This window comes from Sebastes umbrosus, chromosome 12, assembly GCF_015220745.1.
Source record: "Sebastes umbrosus isolate fSebUmb1 chromosome 12, fSebUmb1.pri, whole genome shotgun sequence".
Taxonomy (NCBI): Eukaryota; Metazoa; Chordata; class Actinopteri; order Perciformes; family Sebastidae; genus Sebastes; species Sebastes umbrosus.
The window spans coordinates 16,907,594-16,919,739 of record NC_051280.1 but is presented as its reverse complement, the minus strand read 5'-3'; the positions used below and the strand labels follow the sequence as shown (position 1 = coordinate 16,919,739).

At 41.7% G+C, this 12,146-nt stretch overlaps 1 protein-coding gene across 1 annotated transcript; it reads left to right on the top strand.

The window, feature by feature from the left end:
• Positions 1-558: 558 nt before the first annotated feature.
• psma8 (proteasome 20S subunit alpha 8) lies at positions 559-4,810 on the top strand. The gene is made up of 7 exons (XM_037788499.1): positions 559-764; positions 1,958-2,084; positions 2,292-2,416; positions 2,618-2,740; positions 2,861-2,980; positions 4,149-4,211; positions 4,304-4,810. Exons 1-7 carry the CDS (start codon positions 663-665, stop codon positions 4,397-4,399), a joined length of 756 nt encoding a protein of 251 aa, XP_037644427.1. The 5' UTR covers positions 559-662; the 3' UTR covers positions 4,400-4,810.
• Positions 4,811-12,146: the final 7,336 nt, after the last annotated feature.

Genomic DNA, 12,146 nt, shown 5'->3' with positions numbered 1-12,146 from the left:
ATATATTTATTTATGTAATTGACAGCGCCAATAAATTAGCAAAATTGAATTACAATTTCACCTATTTTTCATATAGTGGAACAGTCTAGCTCTAGTCCAAAAAGGCCACGGGAAATGGACTGCTCCACAAAAAGGGGGGAAACACAGTCAGAGCTTTAATCTATTTTTTTATAAAATATTTTGTCTTGTATTGTATTGTAACTTTCAAATATAAAAATATTAATTAGCAGAGTGAATCAAATAGTGAGTATTGTCCTAATCAAAATTACTGCAACTTTCCTCTGGTGAACCATGGAGTTGGTATCGCCCCAGTTCAAAGGTCTAATCCAGAAGGCCACGGGAAATGGACTTTTCCACAAAAAGGGGGGGCATAGTCAAAGCTTTAATCTATTTTTATAAAATATTAATAATAATAATGCAGAGTTTTAGGTACTAATAACTGATAACAATGTGTATTAATCCTAGTTTTATGTGTTTAGTTAATTCGCCCTCATTGCAACCTCATTCCAAATTTTGATTTTGGTATCGCCCGAGTTCAGAGGTTATGCGCATGCGCAGTTTTGAACACACGGCAGCCAGCTACACAACCTGCTAACTAGCTGAATCATTTGGTGGAAGTCTGCTACCTCTTCTCTTGTTGATTGTACTTGTCTTGCAGTACAATGGCGGCAAGATACGACAGAGCTATTACTGTCTTTTCTCCCGATGGTCATCTCTTCCAAGTAGAGTATGCACAGGAAGCTGTAAAGAAAGGATCCACAGCGGTAAAGTCCTATAAATGAAACTAATGCTAATGTTAGCACACGTCCGTTAGCCAGCCGGGCTAAGCTAAGCGACTAGCAGACACTCTTTATTACTCATGTATTTAGCTCAATGTTGTTGTTCAACACAATCTGTTGTGATTTTTGACGACATTGTTGGGTTGATGATCTCTTAACTTCCATACGTAATGCAAGAAATATTATATAACAGTTAATGTTACTTGTAACTAGAGAGTCACTAGCAAAGCATTTTGTCGCTGTGTCACTCTCACAATGGTTTCGGTTTCAGTGCGATGATGTTAACTATAATGTTCTGTTGTAGTTTTTTTGTAAGTAAGTAGCTTGTTTAGACCTTTTCAAACTTGACACACATAAATATTCTAAATGGGTCCCTTTATATTTCCAGTGTGATGTTAGCTGACAGGTAGTAAACTTGGACCAAAGCTGTTGCCCTAGCAACAGATCAGGTTCATGCTCAGGTGACTTTATTTGCACCCCTAGGTAAATTTGTTTTGCAGCAAAAATAGAGGATGACATCCGTATTAACAATAAGGTAGAGCACAAACAAGAGACAGACATACCAAAAACATGACAAAGAGTACTCAAAGGCTTACTGGGATCAGGACTGAGCAAAAAGAAGGCCACAAGAACAATATAAAAAATCCACTGAAGTATCAGGACAACAAAGACACAAGAAATGAGAAAAGGGATAAACTTTCCATAAATAAATATGATAGATAGATGGGTCTGTGGGAAGTTCAGGAAAAGTATAAGTGTGTTGGATGGACATCTAAACAACATCAACACCAAAATGACTTCTTTTTAACTTTAAGCCTAAAGTCATAAATTGAAAGGTGTCACTATGGTCATTATAGAAGGCTTTGTTTAGATTGTTTGGGTTCCTAAAACCTTTTCCAATTTTTTTTTTTGAGGTATGCTGGAAATTTTGGTTGAGGAACCCAGAAGCCCCTCTGATACCAAAGATGAACTGAAGTAAAAGGACGTGTACTATGCTGTACTCGGCAAAGTTACCCAGAGACATCCTTATTGAAACAGACCCCCAGTCTGTTAGGGTGGTTTCTCTGGATATTTGCTCCTTACTACTCAGTAGTAGTCAACAATTTGCGGCCTGTGGGAGTGAAATGTTATGTGTTGCCAATGTTTGGAAATTAATTTGGATGTTTCTTCCTCTGCAGGTGGGAATCAGAGGCAAAGACATTGTTGTCCTTGGTGTTGAGAAGAAATCTGTGGCAAAGTTGCAGGAGGAAAGGACCGTCCGTAAGATCTGTGCCCTGGACGAGCACGTCTGCATGGCATTTGCAGGTACCTCAAACAACAACAACAACCTTTTTCAATAAATGAATGATACAAATGTAACATGACATAGCGGACTAATGGACTAAGATTAGTTGTCAAACACTGAGTCATTACAGATATCTAAAATATAGATTAGGTTTTTGTTACTTAAATTTCCTGTTGTGTTTTACCTGACGATTGTATAGCCATTTAACATCTTTCACTGTTTTTAAGGTCTGACAGCAGATGCCCGTATTGTGATAAACAGAGCTCGGGTTGAGTGCCAGAGCCACAGGCTAACTGTCGAGGATCCAGTCACAGTGGAATACATCACACGCTACATAGCTACACTGAAACAGGTACCTAACCTTCTATTGATTACTAATAATTAACTATGTGATATTTCATATTCAGTGGGCAAGAACATTAAATAGCAAATAATGTCAGTTGTTGGGCTCTAAGAATAGTTCACAAAAACTGAAACCATACGCTGTTTTATTTTTATAACGGTTTGTAAGAATTACCTTTCAAATCTGTCTGTACATTGGTCATATTTCTAGCGCTACACTCAAAGCAATGGGCGCAGGCCATTTGGCATCTCTGCGTTAATTGTCGGCTTTGATGATGATGGAACTCCCCGGCTGTATCAGACAGACCCGTCAGGAACCTACCACGCCTGGAAGGTCAGTTAGTTTGCTCTTTATACATTACTTTCTTGTTACACTTGTACAACAAGCACCCTGTCTGTATGAAATTGATTAATAATACATTTTTGTCTCATTCTTGGAAAAAAACAAAAACAGGCAAATGCAATCGGCCGTAGCGCAAAAACTGTGAGGGAGTTCCTGGAGAAGAATTACACAGAGGAAGCCATTGCTGGGGACAATGAAACCATCAAGTTGGCCATCAAAGCTTTGCTTGAGGTAATGTTGAATTTTGAGTTTGCACATTTTGTATGGTATTCTAGTAAGTTTTCAATTTCAAGATACAGTAATGACAAACTTTTATTTTAAACTCTTTTTTAGATAGAGCATGTCACAAATAGTGTGAAATGCAAAGTAGAGAAATTGTCACATCAAAATTATTTCCAGCTACTATGGCATGAAAAGCACCAACTGCTGCCAGATGTAAAAGCCCAGACACACCAACCCGACATCAAAGAACCAGCGGCGATGAAGGCCGTCTGTTGTGTCGCCTCACGTCACCTTTGTCTTGGCCGACAAGTTGCACTTGAAATCACCGCAAAGACTACAGCCAGTTAGCACGTATGTCCTGCGCCTGCGTGAGATTAAATAACTCCCTACCAGCAGGCGGCGGTAGTCTGTATTCGTCATTTCAAAAAGGGAAACCGGAAGACCAAGGACTGCGGATATACAAGCCATTGTTATGATACGTACATGAAATAAAGCGCCGTTTGCTGACCATTTTCACACCACTCTCACTGTTCACTTAGCTTCACTCCAGATGGCCATGTCGTTATGAAAATATCTGTGTATTGGAATGATCAGATGAGATGAAGATGAAAAATGAGAAGAGCCTTCTGTGTTCGCCCTGACGTCCTGACTTTACTCAAGGCTTGCTTTCCTTACTTCCATTTCTCTGCTTGTGCACTGATTCGCTTAATCTGAACAGCCAATCGGAGAGTTTTCTCTCACCAGCGAGCTCCGCCGCCGATTCAACATGCGGAATTGGCCAAAAAAACTCCAACACGGGCAGACTAGAGCCAACAGTGCAGGACTGTCGGCTTGGTGTGTAAGGGCCTTAAACCAGGAAGTGATCTGCCATAATTATTAGGTTTTCATACATGACGTTGCTTGTTGTGCTCGGCTGATTCTGCAGCCAGAAAATTAAGCAAATATATGCTGCGTTAGCACACCAACTTTTGGCCCTGTATGTGTATCGTTACATTCAGTGGTTATTTAAAAAAAATGATCCTTAAATTGTTAATCAACTGTTAAAGCAAATTATTACTGAATTAGTCACAGTAGTTTAAATACCCTCAAAGTGTTGTATCACAACCTCAACATGAACCTCAGTCAGAGGCTACAGTAGTTGATATGTGCTGATTCGCTGGGATTTGTTTCGTCACAGGTTGTCCAGTCAGGAGGGAAAAATATTGAACTTGCCGTTATCAGACGGAATCAGCCACTGAAGGTGAGTTGCTGCAAATTATATTTGGCTATTGTGTTGTTTTAACCTTTTTTTTATATTAACGGATAATAATTGCTTTTCTTGGCCATCTGCAGATTTTGGAATCCAAGGAAATTGAGACCCTGGTGGCTGAGATTGAGAAGGAAAAAGAGGAAGAGGCAGAGAAGAAGAAGCAGAAAAAATCCACCTGAAGCAGTTAGCTAAGGGGTTTTCTTTATTGTACTTGGATGACAATAGCATATTTGGGTTGCAAATATTAGTAAGTTTCAGAGGGTTTACTTCTAACATTCATTTCTTTGTGAAGAGCTAAATCATAACTTGAGATCTGATGATGTTCAAATGTTTTACATTTGTTTCTGAGTGATACTGCACCATCTGCAAAGAGTTCCTATACTTCCAGCTGTTGAGTTTACTGATGTTTAAAAACACATAGATCTCAATTTAGGATTTAGATCTTAAACTACGCTTACATGATGTTTTTATATCATACACCAAAACGGCTCCGATGGTGATGAATCTCAAATGCTGAAATAAACCCGATTTGTAACATTCAGAAACCTATACGGAAACTAAATACTCAATAAAAGCTGACTTGTTTGTAACATGTTTTTATGTCATTTATAAAAAGAACTAGTTTCAAACAGTCTGTTTTGCCAAATGGCTTCACTAGATCAGACTGAGTAATGTTGTGTTAACTAGTGGTGCACTGACTGGTTTCTTTAAGAGGAGAGTTGAGGGACTTAAAGAAAAAACAGCAGAAGAATGAGTCCCCCGTCTTTATTGATTATCCTACTGCAAAGCAAGTGCTGCGATAAAGATAACTACAGTTTAAAACAGCACTAGCGGCAGGATACTGTGTGGCTGTAAAGTGCAATGGTTTTCATTTATCAGCATCCTGTCACACAGACCTGGAAATGGGGAGAAAAAAGAGAGCTCAGATTGCTTTATAAAGTGCTCACCTCTCCCTCAGTCATTTAAAACAAATTAGTGATGAGCGAATGAAGTGTCTAATGGTGGCCCAACGAGACCCCCTTTTTGCCTCTCCTCTTTTTATTTCACCCTAAATTCGCTTATCAAGCAACCGCTGCTCTGAATTCTCAACGACACAATTATGGCCGGCGGTGTGGTAGGGCTGCTTAATGGGATCCTGGCCTCAGACCCCAGTGGGAACTTTCAGTGACTTTAATCTGGAGCCCTTTGAAAAGTTGTACCGTGCTGTGCTGAAGAGCCCCGGGGGTTCCCTCTGACTCTCACCAAAGACATAATGGTGAATGGTAAAGTCCTTCATTTAGAGTCATCTCCCCGAGCCAGGATTTCCTGAGTGGGTGCCCTGGCTGCCTTGACTAGAGCAATTGCACTTTGTCTGCAATTTGTCTTGTTTGTGAGTCTTATAGGTTGGTGTTTGGGGGTGATGTCAGAGGATCAATTAAGCCTCTGATATTACTTCCCATACGTAATGTCATTAAATCCTGGGAGGGCAATAAAAATGGGGTTTGCATGACTCACTCAGCCATTTCTTCCATACGCTAATTGCCCACACACTAATGCACTTCAAGTCACAATTTGATAAGAGAACTGTGCTGTCACAGCCACTGGTTTTGTTAGTGCTGGATGACAAAACAAGCTATAGGTAAACTTTAATAAAGTTTATTCGGGGTAATCCTCTAGCCACAGAGGTTATCTGATCCATCTTGTCAATAGAGCAAGAGCAGCTTATTTTGTGCTGCTGCTGCTTGCTGCTAAGACTCCTAGTCTTTTGAACTGCTTCTGGGAAGAGTTTTCTTTCTCTTTCTTTCTCTTTTTTTTTTTGCCGGCATTGTTGTTGCCCATAATCAGCGCTGCTGTGCCTCAGGACAAAGTCCATCTCTCTCATCGCTGGCTGCTGCTCATCATTAATGCAGAAAATAATGGCTTCACCAGAGGTCATCGACGGAGGAACGAGGCCCGAGGACATGTACTCTCCGAGCAAGAATGCACAGTGCTGCGGGCTGTCGACTGAGTGCATTGTTTGTATGCACACACACACACACACACGCGGCTTACAGGCCAATTGCACATACACATACTATTAATGTGAACACAACAGATTTTTTTTTTTTGTGCCCACATCTCCTTTTTCTCTTGATCTGTCATGCACATGCACTTTAGGCAAAGTGTGTTCTCATGTTGTAGTTAATATAGAGCATCCACTGGGGGAAAAACATTGCATCTGATTTGAGTATTAGGATGTATCTAACACCAAATAGTCTGACTCTCTTCTAACAATATCCATTACTCTCCTCTCTAGCTGATTTCCAAGTCACAGGCAGAGGATCTACATTTTTTGTCATTCTAATGTGCCACCCCGTGGCCATGTTTCAAAGTGAGCCCCTCCTGGGATGTTTAAATTTTGTCAGTGCCGAATGTCCTTAGGTCCAAATAAGGCAACTGCTTCAAGGGTAGAGAAGCACACAGACATTTTGCATCCCTGTGGAACTGAGGTTACATTAGTCTTCTGTTAAGACTGCTGAGTGACTCAAGGTGTTCTTGCCTTTCTGCCAGCAGAGCGCAGTGTTGCATAGAAGCAGCGTTCCTATCATATCGCTTACACTTTCATCTCACTTTTCGTCCTACAGATTGACAGCGTGACTCCTCTAGCTAACAGGGAGCAGAATCTGCGGGCTGCTGACATGTTTTTTTGTCTCTGCGCTTTAACACACAGCCACAAAGGCCTCTCTGAACAATTGAATCCATCGAGGGAGACTTGTTTTGCTTAAAAATTGTCAGATGAAAAAGCAACATCGCTCGTGCCCTCGAGCGATGGCCAAGCTGTCAAAGTGTGTTGGGTCATAAAAGGCTACGCTCTCAACACTGTCCCTTTTCTGCTTGTCACATGTCGACAGTTACACACACATACACTATTTGTGTATAGCGGATTGGCCCGCCTCCGCTTCTGCCCTTTGGGGCTCTGCAGCAGTATAAAGTTTGGGCATATTGGTGTGCTGGCTTACATATCCATAAGCGATCAAAATACGTTCTCTTTTAATGTTCTCTTTTTAACTTCTAGCTGCAGGGATGCATTTTGAATATCATTCTATTATCTCATATCACACATCTCATCTCCTCTGTCCTTAAATCTCTCTTCTCTCTCTCTCTTCCTCACACACATGCACAACACACAGCACATTCTGATTTTTTTTTTCTTCAACACACACACTCCACTCTTATCATCATCACACACAGCAACATATACGGTTGAGTAACAGATACCACCGACAGCTTTTGGTTGTTTTTTGTGTGTCCCGTGAAAGGTGCTGGAATACTAACAGTTTGTGCAAAGAGACTAAAGGCATGGTTTCGAGTTACCCCTCAAGAGTCACCTGTCAGGGGGTTTTGTCTCACAGAAGAATACAAGTGCATCCTCCTCTAATTGAAAGTAGACACCACTGGGCCAGAAACAGAGAGAAACAGGAGAGACGAGGAAGGAGAAATGAGACGGAGAGGCAAAAAGGAGCAGACAGAGCTAAAATAAACAATTCCCAGGACGCTGCGGGCCAAAAGCAGACGGCCCCGGGGCTCCGTGGCCTCTCAGGGCCGTGGCAGAAGCCAGTCACACACATCACATAGCATTACACGGGATGGGGTTACAGGAAAATGTCAGCCGACGCATAAGGAGGAACCATCAGCCCATAGGATAATTCGATTGCCTGAGGGAGGTGCAATCTTGCATTCCCACGATTCCTCTCTTTCCACCCACACCCTTCTTTTCATTGTATTTTTTGAATCCATTTTTCTTTCTCAGTTATTTAATGTTTTCAATTCTGCTGTTTGCTCTGGTAGCCACGTATGTTTACGAATGTACTGTGTTATTGTAAATGGAGGCTACTGGGTTCATGCAACAGTAAAATGTCTGTGCAGCCTCCTCTTCTTCTTCTATCCCCATGGGAATGTTATGGGCCATTGGTTTGTAGCGTGGCCTCTGATATCTTCATTTACAACCTGATCTTTGTCTAAAAAAATGTCCCCTCCACTCTCAACACTGTTTGCGGTTACATGTTGTATCACCAGTGGGTCATGGAACAAATCACGTCCCTCCCAGTCTTGGCTTCTTGTGGCAGATCAAGATGCAATAATTAAGAAATATGAAGTGAGTCACCGCATACGCCGTGAATCTAAAGCAGATGTTTTTAAAAATGTACTGCTTTACATTATCTCCATTATACAAATGTTGTTCTACCTTGTTACTGCATGCTACTTGGAGTTGTTGCGTGTTAGTGCACGAACATGCATATACGCGCGTGCGTTAGATTAAAGACAGAGAGAAGGATGGAGAGAGCGAAAGAAAAAGAGACAGCGCAGATATGTGAGTGCGTCTGACAGAGAGGACAGCCCCGGAGGCAGGTCCCAGCCCTTCAGCACCGAAAATGACACATGACTGCTTTGACTTTTGTCATCCCCCCCTGTCTCCCTCCGCCCCCAAACCCAAAGCCTCCAACAAACACCGAGGCTAGCGTGGATATACACACACACACACACTCAAAGACACACAGTCACACACTGTATACTGCTTAGATTACATTATCTTTATCCTCGGGACATGAGCCCTCCTTGTTGGATGACATTTGGGCTTGTGCAGCACTAAGGTTACCTTTCTTTGCCCCTGAGTTAAAGATGCCTGTCTGCAGCATGCATTTGAAATGAAGGACGGGTGGGGAAAAAAAAAAAAAAAAAAAAATCAGATGAGAAAGATTTCCAAAAGCACTTTGATCAGAGGCATCAACAGTCACGCACAAACTTGTTAAGCAGTATGTAAATTTGGGCTGATACTGAATAAAGTTGCCAGAATGGCATGAATCCATTGTGCTGCGATGATCAAAATAAAAGAGGGCTTCATATGCTGGAGGGCAAGAAAGTCACAGACATGAAGGTTTTTTTTTTTCCTTCCTCTTTTTTTTTCTACAAAGGGGCTGATGGGATGCAGAGAGGAGAGAAGGAGGGGAGGGAAATGAAAGATAGGGGGAAAGCCTGGAAGGATCTCAATCTAAATTAGCCGAGTAGAAGGAAGACTGTGCTGAGTGAGACATATAATTAAAACCAAAGTGATGAAAACATCAGCACTCATTCAGTCACTCGCCAGATGAATTTCTGAAATTGCTATACCACCGATGATCTGAAGATGTTTCAAAGCCAAAGGTATAGCCCTATTGTTAAAGCACACCAATCTCCCATTTACTGGGCTTTCTCTCTCAATCTCTCTTCATCCGCCGCCTCCTCTCTCTCTCTGTTTCTTTATCCCTCCCTCGTTCCCTCTTTTTTTTCCCTCTGTCTGACACCCTGAGATGAATAGACGCTGTCACTGAGACTCTTGTAGCCTGTCAGCTTTTAAACAAACAGTTAGCAAAAGGATCACTTTCACAAGAAACCTCCCAGTCTGAGGTGAGGTTATTATCAGCATTTGCTTATGTCCCGTCCCTACGAGAAGACGCACCGTGATTGACGCGAGGAACATGACCTCATCGTACCGTACTATACATTCAAACTGCTTTGAATCATTATATTCATAAGTTTTGGTAGCAGTCCTGCATTTTGTCCTCAATGCTGAAAATGAGATTTATTCTGGCAGCTTGTTTCTGTAACCAAATGTCTCTGGCAGTTCGAGGGGAAGCATTCTAACTAACTGAGGGCCCTCTCCCTCTCCCTCCAGTGTGGTGTACCTCCAGTAAATCTGTCCTCCACGACAACAAATGTCCCTGCACCTAAAAGGCCCCTCAAAAAACAAGCCTGACTTTTGTGAGAAAAAAAAAAAAAAAAGAATCAGCCCCCCCTCAGGTGTGTTCCCTCTCACTCTTCCTCTCTTGCACCTGCACTGAGTCTCTCAAGTCCTCCATGTGTCTCTCCACACAATGGAGACAGTGCATAGCCTCTGGCGCCTCTCTCCAGCTGAGAGCCACCTCTCTCCAGAGGACAGGAGAGGAAAACTGCCAGCACTAACAACTGATCCTGGCAGATAAAGGAGCAGATAGCGCGAGGAGAAAGAGTGCCTCGGACAAACCCTCTTCTCCGGTCTTCGGCGCCGCTTCCTTTAGCTCCGAGACAATGACGATAACAACTGTTAGGGAAAAAAAAATGCTGCTGATGATGATGAGGAGGTTGAGGATACAGGATGAAAGTTGAAAACGACCAATCATATTGTAATCGTATTTGTTTTTGTATCTTTTTTTTTTTTTTTAAAAGGACCAGTGTGTAAGAATTAGGAGATCCATTAGCAGAAATGGTACATAATATTAATAAGTATGTTTTCTTAAGTGTATAAACACCTGAAAATAAGGCCCTGTCCACACCTATACAGATATTTTTAAAAACGGATATTTTCATCTATACGTTCCTCTATACGACTTCTGGCTTTTTTATGTTTTGTTAGCGCTGCTCGGACTAATAACTACTTTACATTTGAAAAAAATGTACAGTCCCAGGAGGCCAAAGCAGGGATCACATTAAACATGTCGAGGCCGAATGGTGATTGAATGTACTTTTGCGCGATTGAAGGCGAGGTTCGGAGCATTCAGAAGTGCGATGCACATCAACCTGAATGACCTCCCTTTCCTCATTTATGCATGTAAAGAGACAGTTGATGACAGCAGAGTGATAACAGTCATGCAGTTTGACCAGGAATTCCCACAAACAATAACTATTATCGAACTGACTGTAATGAAGCCAAAGGAAACGGAGTGAGAAGGGTGGTAACAAAATTCCTTGACCCTTAACTTGTGATCTCACGTGTGGTGACATGTAAATATTACAGCGAGCTGAGTCATTTTTGCGTTTGAGTGTGGAGGAGATATTTTGTTTTTTAAATATCCTTATACGTGTAGACAGGGCCTAAGAATCGTTGTATTTTCGTTACCGTACAATGAGCTGTTTATAGCTACATAACGTTACTCACTCCGGAGTTGACCCCCCGTCACTCCACTCAGCCGCCGGGAAACAAGACACCGGAAACCTCTGTTGGTCTTGAGAAGCTGCAGCATTTATTTCTGCACAAACTGCAATTTCCACTGTACATTCACTTGATATTCTCAAAGCTAAACTAACTCTGTATTCTGCTCCACTTGCTCACTTGTTCGCTCACACACATTCGCCACTGCTCTCTCTCTCTCTCTCTCTCTCTCTCTCTCTCTCTCTCTCTTGCTTCATCACTCACTTCCCACGTACAAACACACTACACACTGGCTCTGCTATAGAGAGCCGAAGTCCCGCCCCTTCCAGTGGACCACCATGGGACTTTATTTCGGAAAAAAGATGAACGGTAGTCAACAGCGAGACACAAATTATTTTTTGATTCTGTTTGAATTGCGCCATGAATCACACAAATGATGTTTGTCAATTTAAAAGATAATTTTGTAAGTCAAGAAAGTCACAGTTTGTTGTAAAACTGTTGAAGTATAAGACTGTGAAAATACGTAATTAGAGAGACTTAAACACCCAAAAGTCGCGAAAGTGACGTCTCTCTCTGAAGCTATACGATGCCTGTGTGTTTCGTACTGGGATGTACTCACACCAGCAATGGGTCTTACTTGTGCTTTCACTTTCTGGTCGATAAAAATACAAGGAGTCGTTGAATAAAACCCATCAGGTAAGATAACGTTACATTTGTGCGTGGTCATAGCTAAGTTAGCTAGCTAGCTAGTGTTGGTGACGTAAATTGCGCACTGAGCGATTTGACACAAAACTAAATGATACTATGACAAACCTATAACAAATTATGACTTTCTTGACTTGCAAAATTATCTTTTAAAATGACAAATATCATATGTGTGATTCATGGTGCAATTCAAACGGGATCAAAAAAATATTTGTCTCTCGCAGTTGACTACCTTACATATTTTTTACGAAATAAGGTCCCATGGGGTCCACCAGAAGGGGCTGGACTTCGCCTCTCTATCCTAAAAATGACCTACG

Coding starts and splice junctions, on each gene's coding strand:
- psma8 (XM_037788499.1), top strand. CDS start 663: ATGGCGGCAAGATACGACAGAGCTATTACTGTCTTTTCTCCCGATGGT. Junction 765..1,957: donor TAAAGAAAGGATCCACAGCG/GTAAAGTCCTAT, acceptor CTTCCTCTGCAG/GTGGGAATCAGAGGCAAAGA. Junction 2,417..2,617: donor ACATAGCTACACTGAAACAG/GTACCTAACCTT, acceptor TCATATTTCTAG/CGCTACACTCAAAGCAATGG.